This window comes from Aotus nancymaae, unplaced genomic scaffold (assembly GCF_030222135.1).
Source record: "Aotus nancymaae isolate 86718 unplaced genomic scaffold, 86718_ANA_hifiasm-v0.15.2.pri h1tg000059l, whole genome shotgun sequence".
NCBI classification, from domain to species: Eukaryota; Metazoa; Chordata; class Mammalia; order Primates; family Aotidae; genus Aotus; species Aotus nancymaae.
In genome coordinates this window covers 77,834,642-77,858,529 of record NW_026988473.1, presented here as the reverse complement: position 1 = coordinate 77,858,529, position 23,888 = coordinate 77,834,642, and the positions used below count along the sequence as shown (strand labels likewise).

Below are 23,888 nucleotides of genomic sequence, written 5' to 3'. Positions count from 1 at the left end.
GAAATGTACACGTATCTCAGCACCACCCCTGACCAGGCTGGCTCTCCAACCACACTTGTTCAGATGGTGAGTGCAAGCATTTCACACACACAGGTAGCTTGACTCTTCAGGATTTGGAGAAGGTACATAAATGAGCATTTCAGAGCACCACCCTAGGGAAAACAGATGAGAGCCTCTTGGCATCTGGCCTGGCTTTGTGGGATTGAGAAAATCTATGCAGTTTTAAGGATTCTCCCCACCAAGTAAGAACCAGAAGTGTGAAGTGGGCACATGAATAGAAAACATGTAAAAGAGTCTCAGAATCCCTAGCTGGGCTGTTAAAGGTGTTTCTCTCCCAAAGATAGCCAATAAAGATTGGAAGAAGTGACTGATTCTTCAAATGCAAAGACAGCAATGCAGGACTTCAAAAACATGAAAAATCGGGAACTGGCCAGGTGTGGTGGCTCACACCTATAATCCTAGCACTTTGGAAGGCCGAGGCAGGCAGATCACCTGAGGGGCAGGAGTTCGAGACCAGCCCAACATGACAAAACCCTGTCTCTACTAAAAATACAAAAAACTAGCTGGGTGTGGTAGCAGGTGCCTGTAATCCCAGCTACTTGGGAGGCTGAAGCAGGAGAATTGCTTGAACCCAGGAGATGGAGGTTGCCGTGAGCCAAGATCACACCACTGCATTCCAGCCTGAGGGACAAGAGCAAAACTCCATCTCAAAAAAAAAAAAAAAAAAATCAGAAACTATGACACAACCAAAGGACTGAAATAATAGTCCAGTAACTGACTTCAAAGAGATGGAGATTTGTGAATGGCCTGACAAAGAATTCAAAATAATTATTTAAGGAAGCTCAGCAAGCTACAGGGGAACACAGAGAACTCAATGATACTAAAAAAATATGTAGGCTGGGTGTGGTGGCTCACTCCTGTAATCCCAACACTTTGGGAGGCCGAGGTGGGCAGATCACAAGGTCAAGAGATCAAGACCATCCTGGCCAACATGGTGAAACCCCATCGCTAATAAAAATACAAAAATTAGCTGAGCATGGTGGTGTACACCTGTAGTCCCAGATACTCAGCAGACTGAGGTAGGAGAATCACTCAAACCTGGGAGGCAGAGGTTGCAGTGAGTCAAGATTGCACCACTGCACTCCAGCCTGGTGACACAGCAAGACTGTCTCAAAACAAAACAAAACAAAAACAATAACTTCAATATAGAAATAGAAATTTGAAAAGAACCAAGCAGAAATTCTGGAGCTGAAGGATACAATGAATTAAATGCAATAGAAAGTATCAATAGCAGACTTGATAAGGAGAAGACTCTGTGAGCTTGAAGATAGGTCATTTAAAAATACACAAAGGAGAAAAAAATAAAAGGAATGAAGAAAGCTTATGGAGTTTATGGAATGCCATAAAGAGAGCTAACATTCGCATTATGAAAGTTTCAAAAGGAGAAGAGAGATGGGCAGAAAGCTTATTTCCAACAATAATGGATAAAAAGTTCTCGAATCTGTATAGAGATAGGGACATCCAAGTACACGTAGCTCAAAGGTTCTGAAACAGATTCAACCCAAAGAATTATTCACCAAGACATATTACAATCAAACTGTCAAAAATCAAACCTGCACGTTCTGGACATGTAATCCAGAACTTAAAGTCTAATAAAAAAAAATAAATTAAAAAGAATGTTGAAAGAAGCAAGGAGAGTGGCTTATCCCATGAAAAGGAACTAAGAAGATTTCTCAGCAGAAACCTTATAGGCCAGGAGAATGAGATGATATATTCAAAGTTTTGAAGATAAACTACCAATCAAAAATACTTTTCCCATAATTGACACTAGAATCAATAATAGGAGGAAAACTGCAATATACAAATATAGAAACACAACATACTAAAACTTAAAAGATGCAGCAAAAGCAGTTTAAGATGGAAGTTTATAACAATAAATGCCTGCATGAAGAAAAAGGAAAGCCCTGATGAACATAAATGTAAGAGTCCTCAACAAAACACTAAAAACCAAATTCAACAGTATATTAAAATGTTCACACATCATGAGAAAGTGGGATTTATACCTAGGATGTAAGGATGGATGGTTCTACCTATGCAAATCAGTAGCTAGATGTATCACACTTCTTGATTTCAAATTATATTACAAAGCCATAATAATCTAAACAGCATGGTACTGCCATAAAAACAGATATATAGGCAAATGGAACAGAATAAAAAGCCCGGAAATAAATCCACACATACAGTCAACTAATCTTTGACAAAACACCAAGACTACACAATGGGATAAAGAAAGTCTCTTCAATAAATGGTGTTGAAACAACTAGATATCCACATGTTAAAAAATGAAATTGGACCCTTATACCTTACATAAATATTAACTCCAAATGGATTAAAGACTTAGGAGATCTGACACTGCAAAACTTCTAGGAGAAAACATAAAAGCTTCATGACTTTGGTCTTGGCAATGATTTCTGAATATGACACCAAAAATACAACAAAAATAATAAAAGTTCCTGCATAGCAAAGGAAACAACTTACAAAATGGGAAAAAATATTTACAAATCATGTATCCGACAAAGGGATGATATCCAAAATATATGAAGAACTCATACAATTTAATAGGAAAAACAGAAATACTCTAATTAAATAGACATGTTTCCAAAGATGGCATACAAATGGTCAACAGATGCATGAAAAGGTGCTCAACATCACTAATTATCAAGGAAATGCAAATCAAAACCACGAGATACCACCTCACACCTTTAGGATGGCTGTGAGCAAACAGTCAGAAGGTTTAAGTGTTAGAGAGAATGTAGAAAAACAGGAACCTTTATACATTGTTGGTGGGAATGTAAATTAGCATAACCATTATGGAAACCAATAAAAAATGTTCTCAAAAAATTTCAACTAGAACTACTATGTGATCCAGCAATCACACTGTGTCTACATATCCAGAGGAAAGAAATCAGTATGTCAGGTATCTGCAAGGTTCAATAGCTAAGATATAGAATCAACCTGTGACCACTGATGGATGACTGGATAAAGAAATTGTGAGACACACACAGACACACAGACACACACACACACACCAGAATATTATTCAGCCTTAAAAAAAAGAAAACCCTGCCATTTGCAACAACATGAATAAACCTAGAGGACATTATATTAAGTAAAATAAGCCAGACACAAAAAGACAAATACGGTATGGTCACTTATATGTGGAATCTAAAAATGTCAAACTCAGCTGGGTGTGGTGGCTCATGTCTGTAATCCCAGCACTTTGGGAGGCTGAGGCGGGCAGATCACGAGGTCAGCAGTTTGAGAACAGCATGGCCAGTATGGTGACACCCCATCTCTAGAGTAAACATACAAAAATTAGCTGGGTGTGGTGGTGCCTGCCTGTAGTCCCAGCTACTCGGGAGGCTGAGGCAGGAGAATCGCTTGAACCCAAGAGGCAGAGGTTGCAGTGAGCTGAGATCACGTCATTGCACTCCACCCGGGCAACCAAGTGAGACTTTGTCTCAAAAGAAAAAAAAAAGCAAAAAAAAAAAAAAATGTCAAACTCATAGAAATAAAGAATAGAGGATAATTATTGGGGGCAGAGGGTGGGGAGACTGGATGTTCAAAGGGTACAAAATTTCAGTGACAAGATGAGTATGTTTTGGACACTCAATGTACAGCATGTTGAGTATAGTTAATTATCATGCACTATTGTGTAGCTGAAATTTGCTAAGAGAGTAATCTTTAGTCTCACCACACATGCACACACACACACACACACACACACACACACACAAGTGGTAACTGTGAGGTAATGAAAATGTTAGTTTGACTGTGGTAATTATTTCACGATGTATACATATATCAAAACATCACACTGTACGCTCAAAATACATATAATTTATGCATCAATTATACCTCAAAAAAGCTGATAAAAATTATAATAAACTTTCTGATAAATGGCAACCATTTGAGAAAAAAACTAAAGTGGATCCCTACTTCACTCCCTACATCAAAATAAATTTTGGATGTACAAAGAAAAAAATGAAAGTCCTTTATCAACTTGATTAATGATGTGGCACATATAAGAAGCATCTCATACAACCTGGAATGAAGCTGAAGTCATGCAAGTAGGATATTATTATGGTGCTCCTTTTTCTGTTTCCCACAATCCAACATATATACCTGACCGAGAATTTAATGGGAACAAATAAAATGGCTTAAGCCAAAAAGCAAACATTCTGCACAGGGCTGCTGTAGCTTCAAAACACATTGTTCAGTCACGAAGCCTGAAACAATTCTAAGAACCATCATTTAACGCGTTCTCTCAGCCAAAGTTTAAGGCATTATCCCTGATTTTGCTTGTTTTTATTAGCTGTGTGAACAACAGCCACATCCCATGACTGTGAATGTAAATAATCATAGCAACGGGAAGTGTGTACTGAGTATTTAACGTGGGTGGAAATGTTCAGAATTTGTACACATCTATTATTTGGGGAAGATGAGTAACAGCTCACCCTAATGAATACGTAAAAGGCTTTTCAATGAGGCTACACAGTACTCCAATATTATCATCACATTTTTATATGTAAGTGTAATTTATGAACGCAAATGTTGGTGTTTAAAATGAGTGAATAATACAAAATATTCCTTGCTGTTACATTCTTCAGTGAAACCAGAGATAACAGTCTAACTAAACGAAGACTGTGTTCAGGTAGTTTTAGCAGTACCTGGTGATTCCGGGGTTAACACTGGCCACGCATCCAACAACCATCACGTCCTTGCTGAGTGCATCTTTACAGACATCAATACCGACCACCATCAGGGACTTTAACTATAAAATTAAATTTGTAATGATTTAATCGGATGAGGTATCATTTCCCCTAACAATGGTTTAACAGGAAGTTATTTTTAAAACGGTCTCCAGTTACTGAATTCTTAAAGTTAAGCTATGTGTAAGGGAGATCGAGATCTAGATGAAGTTTTATTTTATTTATTATTAAGCCGGAAATGAGAGAGACTTAAAGATGGCAGGAGAGTATGTTGCACACTTATCTTAAGAGACTCACTGGTGTCCAAGATAGCCATCATCCTTTGTGTGGGGGCAGGGGAAGGGGCACCAGTGGCTAAAGAGATTCTGGGACTGTGGTCAGTGCATTTATCACTTGCCTCTGGTTTGGAGGAATCTGAAGAGGAATTCCATTCTCCATTCTTCAGATCTCTAAGGAATCCTCCCTTGGCTATGCACCTTTGTGGGGAGTGGGAGAGAGGGAAGCTGAAGGTAACCGCATTCGTCCTGGTTGTGGACATGGAAGGGATGGGCAACACTCCCTCGCTTCTCGTTCTCCTTGCTCACTCCCATGCTGACTACAGTTCAGGGAGGAGAAGAGGATTTTCTTAGTACCACAGCTTGGAGGTTCAGATCACAGGCTATGCCATCTCCCCAAGCTCTGGGGAGGCCCCATCCAGGGCGCAAGGCTATTCTAAGAGTTAGCACCTGCTGAAAGCAGGTAAAGGTGGAGGCAATGGAACACAGATTTTAAAATAGCAGCTGAGAGGCTTCAAATCCGGTCCCTGTGCTGAGTTAGCAGCTTAACTGAAGCTCCTGAGAAGCATGGAGCCTCTTTTGGAGATTCACAATGGCTTGTGGAATGCCAGAACCCAGGGTAGAGGCTCAACAAACCAGCAAACCAAATAATTCCGGGATCATGTGATAACATCTCCTACTTTAATTTTTAAAATTAATTGATTAATTATGAAAAGAAAAAAATGTGACAGGGTCCTCACAGGTATTTCCACAGCCCACAGTTCGCCGCCGAGTTTGCAGGTCATCTGCATGGCGATCTTGGTGGCGATACTCATCATCATGCCCTGTTTGTTCAAGGTCCGAGCAAGCACACATTGGCTTGGGACTGGGTAGTCTAGGCTCAAATATTTTTTAATGGAATCATAATAGGTCTTCTGATTAGAAGGCAGAATGCACATTACCTAAAAGCAAAAACAGCAAAAGATTTTAGAAATTAATTTACTTCTGCTAAGAAGTTGCTTTTTAAAGAAATGAATTCATGAATTATTCTCCAAACATCTTTTGCCCCTAACTTCCCAAGAAGCAATATTAACATGCCTACAATTACCTTAAATGGCCATTAAACCGCTGGTGAATTTTAATCAATGCCATTCAAAATGCCTCATCATTAGCCATTCTCTCTGCGAAGCCCTACTCCACCCCTACCCGTCTCCTTTCGCTTTTCCTTTCTCCTCGTTTCTCTCCTGATTTGATTGGCAGTTCCCTCAAATTCCCTTCTCACAGAGTTCCTTCTCCATTTACCTCCACTCCCTCACCCCCGACTTTGCAGTGGTCCTTTCCTGAGGTTTTCGAGTTCTCATTCCCACTAGTCCCTCCCTGACCCCACCTGAAGATAAGTGAAGTTGAGAATTAGCTTAAACTAGGGTGCCTTTCCCATTAGGTAAAAGATAACCAAAATAAAGGAAACAAACAGACTTTTTTAAAAACTGGAAGCTGAGACTACGGATGTAAGGGGAGGGAAAATAAGGACAGAGAAGTGTCAAGTCCCCCGGCATTTTTTATCCCACCTGTCTCTGTCACTGCTCCTACTTCTTATCAGATCCTTTCCACACTGAAGGGCCTACCTCTGCCTCTTACCCATCTTTTATTCTCCACTTTCAAAAGCCTCCAAATTGTAGAAAAGATATGCACTGTCATAGTTAGCAGAAGAAAACAAAGTAATTTTTCCACCTATAGAATTGTTTAAAGTCATAATGTCAAAGGCTAAAATTATTTACACGTAATTATATAAAGTGAAAAATATTTTTAAACTATTAGCAAAAGGCTCTTAGCATCTTCCTTCTGACCTATGAGTTTGGCTCTAAGCAAGAAAAGTGGTCGAACACAGCAGTGGCCCGATGGGCTGGGAGGAGATGGGAGCCGAGTGAGGCAGGTTCCACACCAGGGGCTGGACGAGTAAGCAGGTATGTGCGGGATAACAGGAGCCATGCAACATACATTTCCTGGTTATGCCTGTTGAGAAAGCCTGGGGACAGCAACACCCCAGTAGCAAATAAGCACACCAAGTGCCCCAAATCTTTGTATCTAAATACTGTTCTTTCCTAAAAGGAACCAGGACTCCTGGGAAAGATATCTGATTCCAGGGCTGGGAAGCAACACTGTAAGATGAACCTGGAATATCTTATTTTGTCAGAAAATAAGAAAGTGTTGCAAGAAAGATGGAGACACTTGAAGCCAGCTTGATGTGATTTTCCCGCTGGCAAAATCAGGTACCACATGATGAGCATCAAAATAAATAATAAGAGTAATGATCTATAACAAAGTAGGGATATCTGAGTCCATGCAGATATAAAGAAACAAACGGGAGGAGAGAAAGCTCTTTCTGTGCCACCTAATAAACGTAGAAGGACTGACGGAGTGGAAAACCATCATTTTTCAACCATCGTAATAATGATAGACTAAGGCAAGAATTATAATAGATGCTACGATAAATGGGTAAAATTTTGATGAGAAACAGGATTATTTGTATAGTCTCAAAATATCTATATGTGCACAGATGCAACTGATGAAACTGAACTTCACATTGGAGAAATCTGGCAGACATGACCGTGACCAGTGGAGTGCCACAGGGCAGGCTGCACTCAGGATGTAGGACCATTGCTGGGCTGCTCCTGTCAAAGTGCGTAACCTGAATTTCACCATGAGGAGACATCGGACAAAACCAAATTGGGAACATTATACAAAATAACTGGTCTGTACTCTCAAAATTGGTCATCAGAGTCAAAGAAAACTAAAGGGCTGGTCTAGCCTGAAGGAGAGACTGAAGTGACTGGGCAAGAAAGCGCAGGACATTAGAGCCTTTTCCTGCAGAGCCGACTATTGACACGAATGAAGAAAACGGTTTCTTAATTTTGATGATTGTCATACGCTTCTGTAGGACACAGACCTTGTTTACAGAAAACAGGCACTGAGACAGTCAAGGGCACTGGCGCGTCATGCCTGGAACTTACTCTCAAACGGTTCAGCAAAAAATAATAAAGCAAATACGATCAAATGTTAATAATCTGGGATTCGGGGTGAAGGGAATATGAGAGTTGTTTGTACTATTCGTGTCACTTTTCTGTGAGTTTGATTTAAGTAAAAAAAAAAATAAATGCTCTTAGGGTAAGAATTCTCTTTTCATATAAGATCCTTAAGGGTAAAAGAGAAACTCACTAAAAGAGAAGCAAAGAGATAGCACTTAGCTAGTCAATTCAATTAGTTTGCATGAGATTTGAACAAGAATGTCGGAAATTGGGCTGAGTTGGCCACGGAGGTGGGAAGGGTAGATGGAAAGGACAGGAAAAGCCCTGCAGCAGCCCGGGGGTGCTGAGGCCTGGCAGAAGAGTAAACATTCCCAGGAAATAGGAAGCGTTGAAAGATTTTTAAGAACGAGGATGTCAGTTCTAATTTGTCTGGAATGTCGGGATGTGATGTAATCATGCCTTGACCCCAAACAGTCTGCAAAGACCGCTACGTACACATGCCCTTTGGGAAATGAGGCAACTGTGGATGTCCCAGCAGGTGATGCAGTGCAGGAGGAAGTGGTCCTCACTGAGATGCACAGAACATGGCAAGAATTCAGAGGAAGCAGGAATTTGGGGCCATAGGTCACTAGGAAAAACCTAACCAAGAATCCCCTGAAATATAGAAAACACTGGATATCAGCATTCATGGGATGAAACGGGAGTCAGTTTATCTTGTATCTTAAAGAAAAGACCTCAGTGAGTTGGAAAATACGCAGACATCCAAGTGGATGATATAGGGTTGAGAAGAAGTACTGTGTTTAAAATTAACATTAGAAATGTGGAATGGAAATAAAATATTGATCAGAATACTTAAGATTAATACTTTCCTGGGTACTTTGGGATAATGCATGGCAATCTGCGGATGTATCACGGGAGGGTATCCTCAGACTAGATATAAAGCAGAACTAAAATTATAGATTAAAGGAGTTAAAAACTGTCCTGTACTTACCAGCTGAGCATCAGGGCCAACATGCCGCTGTACAGCTCCGACAAACGCAGCTGGATTTTCTTGTAATTTTATGCTACATAAAAAGATTAATTGTGAAGCCATATGATTTCCTTCTTAGTAGCACATAATCATTGCGTGGCACTAGAAATATCAACAAATTTTCATAACACTAGCCATATTAGGAAAAAATTATTAGAGAAAAATAGAAATCTTTTGAGTCTAAAACTTTCTTTCACTGCAAAATATAAAAACATTTAGCAATAATTTTTACAGTGTAAAAAATGGTTTGGTAGAAAATAAGATTTTCTCAATTGTACAGAATCCCTACAACTAATAATTATAATGTTCAAACTGGGATTGAAAGTGAACTTTCGAAATCCCAAGTCTCATAGTATCAAGTGTTGGAAAGAGGGTTCAAGCTCAACCAGGATTAAGATTTGTGTAAGAGTGAATTGCTGTGGGAATGTTTTAGAATGTTTTAAACGAATGTTTTAGAAAACATCAGGTTAATGAGACCAAGATATTCATCTAATTTGCATAATTCAGACAAAAATATATTTATTTTCCTGAGTGGTCGCTTGTCTGGAGTCTGGAATGTCTAACCTTAATCAATCAGTGCACAAGTACTTAACAATTAATCATCTGTTCTGTGCTTACGTTATGTTAGGGGCCAGAAGCTCCAGAAGTAATTCTCACACACACAGGAATTTATAAAACTAGTTTCTTTATGTAGAATCAGCCTCTTTTATGCGTATATGAGTGAACTGTCCCAATGCCCAGTGGCCTTTTAAAACTCTCCCAGCAGGTGGCAGGACCACCCACTCCCTGAATGCAGATTCTAACAGACCTACATGACGGGCTGGCCGCCCCATCTCAGCAATTAAATGGTCCTGACTCATCCAGTTCAAACTCTTGCACTCCGATTCTGCTGTACTTATAGTCCATTCGTTCTAAAATCATCAGGTGAATATTTTAGAAGAGAGAAGCTATGCCTGTAAATCTAGCTAGGTAAATAGATACTTTATGGAAAGAAGACGGCTGAAATAAAATATTAGCTTTCAAATAGAACAGGCCAAGGACAGAACATAGCAACGGGCTTGTTCCAGAATTCATGTGAGAAGCAGCCGGAGACGTCAGCCCCGGGTCTGCGGACTGTGGCTTCTTTCATAATCTTTTCCTGCTTTATTAGGTCATGGGTTAAGAGAAAGTAGAGCAGGTGAAATGCAAACCAGGCGATTTGCTAACAGATTTGATAAGAGGAGAGTTCTGAACAACGGTGTTAAATGAGATTTCGGGATGAATACTTGCCCTGCTGATGTAATGAATTAGTAACTATGTGTTTAAAGAATCACTTCCTCTTGTGCCAATTAGGACATTTGCATGTCCACTGTAACAAAGGAAAATAAGTGTGTGTTCCTCTTGTCTAAGCATATCAGGTTCAGTAAAGTGAGGCGTGGCCAACTTTATGGCTTTTCCAAAGCAAAACGCTATTTCATTTTCAGTGTGATTGTGTATATATCTCTTACTAAATGAAAAACAGCTTATTTATCTTTCCCGTCCCCAGCAACTGGCATAATATCTACACATATTAGCATTCAATAAACATTCTATGAATAAATGGTTGACCTTAGTCTTACCAGAAAACTCTCTGAATGACTAATAGTAACAGAATCAGAGAAGCTTATTTGAGATCTGTTTTTCCATTAAATTTTAAAGCATAAAATCTATCAAGTAAAAGTCAGGGCATGCAACTTTTATTTTTTAATATCCATTTGCTATTAAGTAACTGATATGAGAAACTGATCTGAAGGAAAAACAGTTGAGAAGACAATATATGGACTTAGCAAAAATTTATGTCCCAACTAGTACTGAAAAGATTTAAAGGAATGACACTACTGCTTAAGAACTGTGTAAAAGTTTTACGAAGACCAACATAAAATATATTTTAACTTTATGAACGTTCAGCCGTTACAAAATCTATCTACTTACTATTTTCTTGGCACTTTACATTAGGAAACTGTACTGAGATAAAGAAGCTTTTGTTGATATATCTGCCATTATTCCCTACCTTCCAACCAAACCAAATTAATATAGGAAGAAAAGTCAATGTATTCTCACATTTTGGGGTAGTCCACAGTAAATCCCATGGAATCGCCAACTCTTCTCAAGCAGTTCAGAAAGCTGTTGGCAACATATTCAGTTCTGTCACTACATAAAATCAACCAGGTATTCAAAGACTGTGCACTCAAAATCTTGCAAGTTCGAATATCCTTGGACCAATCGGCAGCAGACGCAGGTTGACACTGAGAAAAATAATGATCAGGAAAGGATTGAACAAATTTATTCAGAGAGCAACTAAACAAAGACAGTGTGAAGATGGCCAACATTTGTCATGACTGTTTAACACAGTTTGCTGTTCAGTCTTAAAACACAGATGCACGCACTGCATGTCTGAACAGAAGACATATGTTTTCCGGGAGTGGAAGCATGGGCATCATCCCAGGTCTTCCAGGCACTGGCAGAACCTTGAGAGGTCCCTTTAACCTCACGATTCTCCACGGTGTGCAGAGAATGTGTCTATTTCGAAGCTCTCTGAGGGTCCCTCCTAGCTCTATCTATGACCTTTATTATGAATGATTCAGGCAAACAGCCTGTACAGTTTTATCTTTTACTTTAAGCATCTAAATATCTCAGGTAGTGCTGATTATCAATACTCTAGGTCATCATACTAAATCTAACACATCCTAAGGAACAGTTAAGATTATATATTAAGCTAGGAGTAGGTACGCCTAGAAGCAAAGATGAAGGCAGGATGCAGGCTCCTTTCTCACTCTCAAAAGATCTCTCATGTGACCAGGAGAAACAGGTTTCCTGCACTGAAGACGGGAACGTTAGCCTGGTTTCCAGACCTCTGCTTCTATCTCCAGACTGTAACTGAATGACGCCTTTGGCATAGCAAGTGGGGAAGATCCACTGTTAGAATTAAAAGGGGCCACACTGTATGCAAATCCCCTGCTGCTCGAAGTGCTGTCAAGTGCTACTTGATCAGCAGCATGAGCATCACCGAGAAGCCAGTTACAAATGCAGGGTCCTGGGCACCACCCCAGACCCACTGAATCAGAATCTGCATGTTAACATGTCCCCCAGGGGATTCACATGTACGTTAACATTTAAGAACCATCCCAGGCCGGGCGCGGTGGCTCAAGCCTGTAATCCCAGCACTTTGGGAGGCCGAGACGGGTGGATCATGAGGTCAAGAGATCGAGACCGTTCTGGTCAACATGGTGAAACCCCGTCTCTACTAATACAAAAAATTAGCTGGGCATGGTGGCGCGTGCCTGTAATCCCAGCTACTCAGGAGGCTGAGGCAGGAGAATTGCCTGAACCCAGGAGGCGGAGGTTGCGGTGAGCCGAGATCGCGCCATTGCACTCCAGCCTGGGTAACGAGCGAAACTTCGCCTCAAAAAAAAAAAAAAAAAAAAAAAAGAACCATCCCAATCCTCTTGTTTTACAGACTAGAAAGCTGTGGCTGAGAGAAATTATGAACGGTTGGCAGCAGTGACAGGCTTAGAATGCTGGTCTCCTGACATGGCAGCCAGGGCACTCGAGACCAAGCGCTCAGACTTCTCTGACTTCCAACCATCAGCCATCCTCCTGATGCCTTCCACTAGGTGGCTGGGCTGGATTCAGCTCCAGGAGTCAACCTCAGTCTGAGAACAAAGGGGAAAGGCTAGCTCTCCATCACTGGCTCTCTCTGGAGCCAAGGTGCATTCCTGTCCATGAGAGCCAGCATGAGAGGAGCTGTAGTCCTTCTGCCCAGAACACTTCTTCCTGCTGTTGTCTTAAGGGGCTGGGAGGAGACCCAGGACAATGTACCCCGAGACCTTTGGGCTTTTAGTTCATTCCGTTCCTAGGACCTAATTTCAGAAATGCAGAATGGGCCAAGAAGTTGATGACATTGTCATCTTAGCCACCTGCTACCTCCCGTACATGAGTTCACTGGTTTTAATGCCCTTTCTCCTGTGGACACGTTTCTACACTAAAAAATGCAAATAAAAAAGAAGAAAGGCTTTGGGAAATACGGTTTTACTTATAGAGATTATGAGATGGATCATTTTAACTACCTAAGTCCTTCACAGGTGGATCTGAAACTGAGCTTCTCTTTCCTGACCTCTCACCGGACCCTAATGGAGGGGTCTACATTTTAGTACTTTACAATAAAGTTTTGTTTTGTTTTGTGTGAAAGATAATACTTCCTCAGCTTCTCCAATGAGAGTTTTTGTAACTTGGATAGATTATTGTAAAGAAATGATAAGGACAGGCACGGTGGCTCATGTCTGTAATCTCAGCACTTTGAGATGCTGAGGTGGGAGGATGCCTTGAGCCCGGGAGTTCAAGACCAGCCTGGGCAACATAGGGAGACCCAGAGGCCTCTCTCAAAAAAGAAAAGAAAAAAGAATCCGCCCATTCACCAACATGATACATTCATTGTTCAGTTACATCAGGTGGGCATACTGGTCTATTATATCAAATAAAGGAAAGAAGAGAGCCTTTAAAAATGAAAAGAAATGCAACTGGTTTTTTGAAGTGGGCAAAACTGAGGCAGAGGGTAAAAGATAATTATAATTTTTGCATAAAATATTAATAGTTTCATTTCTTCAACAGAAGTCTGCGAGCGGCAATGATTTGTCTCTTCAGGTTTCAGAATGCCTGTCTCCCCGACGACTATGTCTGGGGCTGGGTTCTGGGCATAGTTCTTGATTTTTATGCCCATTGAGCAGTATTTTATTTTGAAAGGTTAACATACACAACTGACATGGCAACTAAAAGTCCAGGTTTGGTATCAGAAAACAGTCTATTAGAACAAATGTTCACCGGTTAATACAAGTTCCTCAGATGACTATGGCTTTTTATAAAATTTTACTTTAGGTTCTGTGGTACACGTGCAGGTTATGCAGGGTTGTTGCACAGGTGCATACATAACCAGGTGGCTTGCTGTCTCTATTCCCCTTTTGACTATGTCTGGCATTTCTCCCCATGTTATCCCTCCCCACCCCCCGCTATCCCTCCCCTAGCCCCCACAACTGCTCCCAGTGTGTGATGCTCCCCTCCCTGAGTCCACGTGTTCTCATTGTTCAACACCCGCCTATGAGTGAGAACATGCAGTGTTTGGTTTTCTGTTCTTGTGTCACTTTGCTGAGAATGATGGTTTCCAGATTCATCCAAGTCCCTACAAAGGACACAAACTCATCATTTTTTATGGCTGTGTAGTATTCCATAGTGTATATGTGCCACGTTTTCTTTGTCCAGTCTATCCTTGATGGGCATTTGGGTTGGTTCCAGGTCTTTGCTATTGTACACAAGGCTGCAATGAAAATATGTGTGCATGTCTTTATAGTAGAAGGATTTATAGTTCTTTGGATATATACCCAGTAATGGGATTGCTGGGTCAATGGAATTTCTATTTCTAGATCCTTGAGAAATTGCCACATTGTCTTCCACGATGGTTGAACTAATTTACATTTCCACCAACAGTGTAAAGAGTATTCCTATTTCTCCACATCCTCTCCAGCATCTGTTGTCTCCAGATTTTTTAATGATCACCATTGTAACTGACATGAGATAGTATCTCAATGTGGTTTGGATTTGCATTTCTCTAATGACCAGTGATGATGAGCATTTTTTCATATGTTTGTTGGCCTCATGTATGTCTTCTTTTGTAAAGTACCTGTTCATATCCTAGGCCCACTTTTGAATGGGGTTGTTGTTTTCTTGTATAACTGTTTTAGTTCTTTGTAGATTCTGGATATTAGCCCTTTGTCAGATGGATAGACTGCAAAAATATTTTCCCATTCTGTTGGTTGCCAGTTCGCTTTAATGATGGTTTCTTTTGCTGTACAGAAGCTCTGAATTTTAATTAGATCCCATTTGTCTATCTTGACTTTTGTTGCCATTGCTTTCGGTGTTTTAGTCATGAAGTCCTTGACTATGCCTATGTCCTGGATGGTTTTGCCTATGTTTTCTTCTAGGGTTTTTGTGGTGTTAGGGTTTATGTTTAAATCCATCTGGAGTTAATTTTAGTGTAAGGTGACAGGAAGAGGTCCAGTTTCTGCTTTCTGCACATGGCTAGCCAGTTTTCCCAACGCCATTTATTAAACATGGAGTCCTTTCCCCATTGCTTATTTTTGTCAGGTTTGTCAAAGATCAGATGGTTGTAGATGTGTGGTGTTGCTTCTGAGGCCTCTGTTCTGTTCCATTGGTCTATGTCTCTGTTTCGGTACCAGTACTATGCTGTTTTGATTCCTGTAGCCTGGGAGTGTAGTTTGAAGTCTGGCAGTGTGATGCCTCCGGCTTTGTTCTTTTTGCTTAGGATTGTCTTGGCTATGTGGGCTCTCTTATGATTCTATATGAAGTTTAAAGTGGTTTTTTCCAGTTCTGTGAAGAAGGTCATTGGTAGCTTGATGGGGATAGTGCTGAATCTATAAATTACTTTGAGCAGTATGGCCATTTTCACGATATTGATTCTTCCTAACCATCGGTATGGAATGTTTTTCCATCTGTTTGTGTCCTCTCTTATTTTGTTGAGCAGTGGTTTGTAGTTCTCCTTGAAGAGGTCCTTTACATCCTTTGTTAGTTGTATTCCTAGGTATTTTATTCTCTTTGTAGCAATTGTGAATGGCAGTTCATTCTTGATTTGGCTCTCTTTAAGTCTGTTATTGGTGTATAGGAATGCTTCTGATTTTTGCACATTGATTTTGCATCCTGAGACTTTGCTGAAGTTGCTTATCAGTTTCAGGAGATTTTGGGCTGAGACGATGGGGTCTTCTAGATATACAATCATGTCGTCTGCAAACAGAGACAATTTGACTTCCTCCTTTCCTATTTGAATACCCTTTATTTCTTTTTCTTGCCTGATTGCTCTGGCTAGAACTTCCAGTACTATATTGAATAGGAGTGGTGAGAGAGGGCATCCTTGTCTAGTGCCTGATGTCAAAGGGAATTCTTCCAGCTTTTGCCTGTTCAGTATGATATTGGCTGTAGGTTTGTCATAAACAGCTTTTATCATTTTACGACACATTCCGTCAATACCTAGTGACTATGGCTTTTTAAAGAGCAATGCACCACCCAACAGAAGATGGGTATGTTTAAATTGCAATGATTTGAAATACTGTCTTCTGACTAACCTAAATCATGTCCACTGGATGCTGCTAAGTCCATGCAAGGAAATTCAGATTGAAAAGGAAACCGCAGGGGATCTGAAGTCTTAAGATAAAGAGACGGAAGTACATGGCTATGGAGAAAGCAAATATTATAAGCTCTCAAGCCACTCTGGCCGATCCACAAACTTACACATATTCGAGTAAATACTTTTAAATGAAAATAAAATCACAGCACTTACTATGTGGTCTTGCATTAATATTTTTTCTGAAGGCACGACCCGGCCAGTCAGAGATATCTGGCTTCCAAAATGTAGTCCCCAGGTCTCTAGTTCAAAACGAGCATTGGTGTTCCTGTTGATAGAGTTGTTTTAAATCATTAAAATGAGATATAATTACACTTACTGAATTATTCAGGGGCTGATTTTCTGTGTCTTCAGGATTCCTGGATTCTCATTCTGCTCACCACATATTTTCTGCTTAAAAGACTTAATGGGGCAACTGTGCTCATTTAGGATGTTCAGGAACGGGAAAAGGATTCCAGTGGGAATACAGTGGTTAGAAAAATAAGCTTTCGAGCCAGACAGACCTGGGTTTAACTCCTAGCTGCAACACTGACCTTGAGCAAACTATTAATCTTTAAGGCCTTGGTTTCCTTACTGGCCAAATGTAAGGATAATAAAAGTACCTACTTAAGGCTAGGCACGGTGGCTCACACCTATAATCCCAGCACTTTGGGAGGCCGAGGCAGGTGAATCACGAGGTCAGGAGTTTGAGACCAGCCTGATCAACATGGTGAAACCCTGTCTCTACTAAAAATATAAAAATTAGCTGGGCGTGGTGACATGCACCTATAATCCCAGCTACTCAGGGGGCTGAGGCAGGAGATTTGCTTGAACCCGGGACTTGAACCCAGGAGGCAGAGGCTGCCGTGAGCCGAGATCGCGCCACCGCTGGGCAAAAGAGCAAGACTTGTCTCAAAAAAGAAAAAAAAAAGTACCTATTTCATAGGGTTGATATAAAGATGAAATATGATAACACACAGAAAGGGCTTACTACAGTCCCTGGCACATGGCATGTGCTCAAAACCTGTAAGATATTATCATTCTTGATAACACAGTTGTTAATAAAGAGATATTTTGGAGCCACTGGATGTGGAGATGTCTTTTGTGAATATCTGAATTTGTTGAGAGTTGAGGAAGGATGATAAAAGAAAGGAACATAAGAATTTAACCTTCAGAAGATTTGGAGTCTTCCTATTACCTGTCTGTCCGATGAGGAGAATATTAATGTCAGCAATAATAACACCACTTTCTATTGTTTAGTACTTTCTATTTATAACTTAATAAGCTTTAATCATAGTTGATGTTTTATCTCATGAGAGTACGATGCATGATAACTTCCACTGAGCCATGAGCTCCTTAAGAGCGGCAACCACATACAGGACTTAGCACACAGTAGGCCAGGCATTTGCAGGACATGGAGGAGACCCCCAGGCTTTTGTTTCCCTATTAAAGCTCCACCTCATTTTTTACGGGAGCTCAAACTTCTCACCACTGTCTCTCTGCAACAGCTCACTATTTCCATCTATTCAGGTTATGTCTTCTCTGGTCACACTAATTCCTTTGGGTTAATTATTTTGCTTCAGATATTAAGTGCCCCAGATGAGATGGGTGAGGCCATCATTGGTAAGGAAATGGGGTGATGCGGGTGGTATTACTGAAAGGTGGCAGATAGATGCATCAGGAAAATTAATCCATAGTCACTCTAAGGGAAATGAACCCGGAAACCCTTATCAATTTGGCGTAAGTCTGAGGCATGTCCGGGGTAAATGACGTAAAGCATATCCACGAAATACAAAAAACTATGAAACCACTAGCGTGGTAACAGAGATCACATTTGTCATACGGAAATGTTTGAGAAAAACCCTGAAGTGAAAAGACCAGGTTACAAAACACGATGTACAGTATTATACCATTTCTCCTTTAAAAAATGGGATTATATGCATTTCCAAAAGTCTGAAAGAATATACACTTCATTCAATTGGGATTCACTTATTTATTAAATATTTACTGAGTAAACACACACCCTCTTTTCTCACTCTCCTTTCTTTGTGCTCTGTAAATTTCCAAATCCTCCATGAGTTAGTACGATTTTTTTAAAGAAAAACAACCATTCTTCAACGATACAGCCCGATATGAATATAAAGCAAGCTACATATGTCATTTTAAATTTCCCAGGAACCGTCTTAAGACAGTAAAAAAGTGACAACTGATCCTACGTTTTAAATATACGTTATTTAACCCAAAAGATCAAAAAACCTGTAATTTCTAGATGTGTCAGTAGCCACATGTTGAGCGCCTTGCAGCCGCACTAAATAGTTCAGTTTGAGGAGGTCAGAAAGGAAAACCAGGGAGAAGCTCAATTTTCCAATCACATGTTACAGCAAACTGTCATAAATAAGAACCAAAGCGCAGTCTGATAATCAGACGGGCAGAACCAGAGGGCACAAAGGTACATCTCACATTTAAAAGCTACATAGTGGAGTTTTCCTGAACTTCAGTCTGCTGAGGCCACTGTATTGAAGAGCTGAGCATTCCTGACTCTGACTACTGGGGGCCTGGTGTTTTTCGGGTTACTTTGCTTGCTTGGAGATTGTTGTTGTTGTTTAGATTATAACCTTTTTCTTTATTCAACATTTGATCCAGACCTCAATGTACAAAGCAGACGAAAGCCGGGTGTGGAGGTAAAGCGAGTGTTACTCCTGAGCATGGCCTCCCCCAGCTCCCTTCAACCCCTTAGTCCTGAGACAACTCAGATGAAGGGCTGTGGACAGCACGATTCAAAAGCTCCTTTCTCTGAATCAATACGAATGAGACATTTCCTTCAAGGACTACAGCATTACATAGACCATCTAATAATAAAAATTGGGCCCTAGGCAGGATGCACGTGGTAATCCATGTGGATCCATGTGCTATTACTACTGAAAGGTGGCAGATGGATGCATCAGGAAGATTAATCCAGTCACCGTAAGGGAAACAAACCAGGAAACACTTCTTAATTCGGCATAAGTCAGAGGGATCTCCCAGGTAAATGATATAAAGTATAACCATGAAAAAAAAGTCCACAAAACCACCAGCATGATAGTGGTGTCACCTGTGGTGATCCATTACCTCTGGAGGTTGTCCACAAGCCCGGCCAGGCGCTGCTGCCGGCCCGAAGGACTCAGACGCGTCTTTTCAGCCACAGCCTTCATCAGCTGAAAATCAGAGGCTGCCTGCTCAGTCAGCCCTATTAAATGCAGATGACGACAAAGTGAGAAAAGGAACATCAGCAACTCAGTCCACCTCAGGCCCAGTTTAAACCGTACTGCTTGGTCACATTCGCCGTCTGTATAGCACACCCAATAGAAATGAAAACCCTGTATGTCATTTTAAGTTTTCTGGTAGCCACATTAAGACAAGTCAAAAAAGAAACACATGAATTTACTTTGAACAGTGTATATTATTTAGCCCAGTATATCCGACATAGTATTCCAACCTGTGACCAGCATAAAACATTTATGAGGTAGTTTCTCCCTTTTTTTTTCATACTAAGCTTTTCAAATCTGGGCTGTATTTTACACCTAAAACCCACTTCCTCTCAGTCTTTTAGTAGAGCTAGTCCCAATTCAAGTGTTCAAAAACTCACGTGCTACTCGCTACTGTATTGGGCCCTGCAGACCTACCATATTAGAACACCATTAAGAATGAACACCCCTCCCTTCAAGGATTATATCCTTATTAATTTTTCTTTTTTTTTTTTTGGAGACAGAATCTTGCTCTGTCACCCAGGCTGGAGTGCAATGGCATAATCTCAGCTCACTGCAACCTTCGCCTCTCGGGTTCAAGTGATGCTTCTGCCTCAGCCTTCTGAGTAGCTGCGATTACAGACATGCACCACACACCCTGCTAGTTTTTTATTTTTAATAAAGACAGGGTTTCACCATGTTGACCAGGCTGGTCTCGAATTCCTGACCTCAGGTAATCCACCTGCCTTGGCCTCTCAAAGTGCTGGTATTACAGGCATGAGCCACCATGCCTGGCCCTTCCTCTTAATTTTTCTAATGACAAAATAGATATATATGCATCATAACTTACTCACGCAACACACAAATGTAAAATTAGAAAGCCCTCCCTTCCTAGGCCTGCCCATTAGTCAAATGAACATTGTTAAAAGTACTCGAGGCAGTTATTCAGACTTTACTGTATAGTGAGGATTCTATTCTGGAAAGTCACGCCGAAAGGAAGTAAGGGATGATTCTGGCACCACTCTACTGATACACCTGAAGAAAATCGAAGTTACATTGCTTCCTATACTAGTAAATTCAAATAACGGCAGAGAGAAATTTGGCTTTAGGATGGTATCGGGGGTCTGTTTTACATCAAAGCAATAATGGAACATACGAGATAAAGGAAATAGATTCCAAAGGGCACTTGATTCCCCCAACATGTCTCTCCTATTGAATGAATCACCTAAAAGGCCCATCTGCCATGAGTTACTTCAATGTTCTGGCATTCGGGTAACTCAAGGAGGGTCTGCCCACTGCCAAGCATCAGGAGCCTGTACCCAGCAGCCTGACAGATTATAAAACACAAACATTACCTGTTAGAAAGCAGAGCTCGGGTACCAGGTGGGCGAGCTGAGCCTCACTGTTGTCATTTCTCTTCCTCCTTAACAGACTAACGAGCATGGGCTGATTTAGGTCAGATATGGTGATATCATACTGCTATAAAATGCAAGATTAATGAGGGAAAAGTTAATCTGAAAGCCCCGCCAGATAAGCCTCCTTACATTCAACAAGGTGATCCTAACATTCATATATAGAGAAATCTAACCAATCCCATGGTTACCTTCTTATTACTGCTTTCTTCCCAGGACCTACCTTTTATATCTGAGGGCCAGTTTTATAATTTAAATTATCTTTTCTAATGCAACACCATTAAAAATATTGTTTCCCTGCTGTCTCTCGGTTTCAGCCAGATTCAGAATAGACTCCAGCTGGTTCTATACACAATTCAAAGACATCACTAGGACTGAGTCGAAGCCAGCATTTCCACTGCCGATGACTGGAGCAGCCTGCCCGTGCTTAACTGTCTAGCTCTAAACAGCTATATTCATTTTGAAAATGTCTATACACAAGCTGGAGGTGAGTTGTATTGAGAGAATCTCAGATTTCCCAAAAGAGCATGACTGTCCTTAAACTCCCAGGATAACAGGATGTCACAGGGAAGCAGCCCAGAAGTCTGACAAATGTGAATTTGATCCCCAGCTCTTCTGTCTGCTTGGGCTGTGGCACTGGGGAAGCGACTTCCCTTTCCTCATCTGTGAACTAAGGGTAACAGCAGCTCACAGGTGTCCTGTGTAAACTACTAGCATGGGGTCTGGCTTATAATGAATCCCCGGCAACTGTGAGTTCATATTCCTCTCCCTTTGCCACCCTAAACTTCAATCTCAACATTCTCACCTCGGCAAAAGCTCATTTACCCTCCAATGACAAAGGTAACAATTAACGCTCACTTCCAGTGTGATTTAATCCACGCTGGTGACAGAACAACTGGAATTATAATCTGTAAAATGCCTGGATATTGGGACGCTGACGTCAATAATCATAATTAAAGGAGTCAAACGTGAGCATTTCTATAATTCAAGAAAAACTTTGTCACTAAAATAAAAAACAATTCAAGAATCTCATTTCAAAGTAACGAGTGCAACTGACGGTATGGCTAAAAAGCTTGGAGAAGCCTTGATCAAGTGAGTTTGTCCACGTGACTCTATTAATTCAGAACACGTGGTGGGCTCACTGTGCTCCGGGATCGGCAGTGGATATGAAGAGGCACAATCTCAGCCTATCTGCATAAACACATCATCTACAAAGCGAGGTCCAGGAGAAGCACAAACAGTGGTATGCTGAACACTTCCATGTTTCCTCATTTAATTGGAACAACAAACCTCTGAAAAAGATACCATTACTGTCCCAGTCACAGGTGAAAAAACACTGTGAAAAATTCAACAGTCTCCCAAGGCTCTATAATTGGAAATCAGCACAGCTAGGATTGATCTGTTAAGATTCTGCTTGTTAGACCGCTCAGTACTGGATCCCTGGGCAGAGAGGAAGAGGAGATGGTGGTAGTGACTCAGTAACTGCTGGGAACTCAAGGAAGCCTCCATGCAAGTGGAGACCAAGACGGGACCTTGACGAAAACATGGGAGGATGGAGACTCTCAGGTAACAGCTCCAGCAAAACTAAGGCATCTTCCGGGAAGAACTCCAGCTGGAGCACGGTCACGAACTCTACCACCTAAGCTGCTCTGAAAACGTATTTCTGACCCTCTCCCTTACCCCGGTTTTCTTAGCATTTGAAAATACTTTGTATGATAAGAGGAGAAATATAAAGGTCAATATCAGGATATCTTCCACTTTGACAACTGACTACATAATAATTCAGTCTTCCTTTACTGGGACAGGGAGGAGGGCACACTAGAAGTTGACAGAATTTTCTTTCTTTTCCTCCCTAATTACAATATACATGCAGTGAAGCACAATTGATTTCAAAAAACAGTGAGTGGGAATTTTACCATGATTCCTGTTTCAGAATGTCGCAGGTCCTAAAATACTTCTGTTTAAATATGAATAAATTTAATCGTGCAGGAAAGAAACCCAAATGTTTAACAAACTGTGGGTTTCATAAACACAGAACATATTTTATGCATAAGATGCTTTGCTAGATACTATGCGGAAGAATTAGCCAAACGCCATCCTTGCTCTCCAAGGAATATGTGTTCTAGAAGCAATGTGATGGATGCACAGGTGCTCAGAGAGGAGACCAGCTAGCTCTTCTATGCGTGTGACAGAAAGCAAAGTCAGAGAGGACTTCACACTTGGCCTTGAAGCTAGGATCTGACCCAGGGATAAAGCAGAAAGGTACAGCGTGGCTTTCTGCAGATGCCTAGTGAACACACGCCAAGGCTGAGGAAGGTGTAGGCCTGTGAGTGGATGGGACGACAAAGGCATGGAGCGCACAGCAGGGATGCTGGTACATAAGGCAGGAAGGAAAGATGGGGCCAAGCTACGCAATGCTGGAGAGGAAGAAGCCGAGGACGGAAAAGGAAGGGCATGGTCCCCACTGTGCTCCCAGTGCTCACAGAGCGCAGGCACACTTCACTACTCTGCGTGCGTCATTATTCTGTTCGGTTCTTAACACTACACCGCGAAGGTAGACAGACAAATTTCCCTTACACATGACACTCTGGGTTTAGTGATTTACCCAAAGTTACACAGCTGGAGCCAGGACCATCTTACTCCAGAGCTTATGCTTGGAATCAGATCTTTTCTGATCTGCTCTCTCTGACGGCCGTGAGGATGAGGGATCACAGTGAGGAGAGAGCGTAAAGAGTGATGGTAGCGGGAGGGGATCCATGAGATGGCCTGCATTAACGCAGTGGGAGCGGGGCTGGAAGAGAAAGTTCATGGATAAGAGATACAGAACTCATCTTGGTGACAACTGAATGAGAAGGTTAAGGTGAAGACGAGGAAAAAAGCAAAATTATTCCTAGCTGAGCTGCAGAATTTCCAAGGGGAAACAGGAATCGGAAAGACATTAATTCAGTCTGAATTATATTAGTTTGAGATGCCTGCAGGATATTCAT

General features: G+C 41.1%; 1 protein-coding gene across 2 annotated transcripts in view; it reads right to left on the bottom strand.

Moving 5' to 3' along the window:
- Positions 1-23,888, bottom strand: part of PIWIL4 (piwi like RNA-mediated gene silencing 4) — a 49,222-nt gene that overhangs the window by 7,208 nt on the left and 18,126 nt on the right. For both annotated transcript variants that reach the window (XM_064365588.1, XM_064365589.1), the window contains exons 8-14: positions 20,845-20,968; positions 19,374-19,491; positions 16,443-16,554; positions 11,162-11,346; positions 9,044-9,116; positions 5,788-5,988; positions 4,731-4,834 (exon numbers count right to left, since the gene is read on the bottom strand). In XM_064365588.1, coding sequence (XP_064221658.1) covers positions 4,731-4,834; positions 5,788-5,988; positions 9,044-9,116; positions 11,162-11,346; positions 16,443-16,554; positions 19,374-19,491; positions 20,845-20,968 — 917 coding nt within the window. The remainder of the gene's footprint in view (positions 1-4,730; positions 4,835-5,787; positions 5,989-9,043; positions 9,117-11,161; positions 11,347-16,442; positions 16,555-19,373; positions 19,492-20,844; positions 20,969-23,888) is intronic.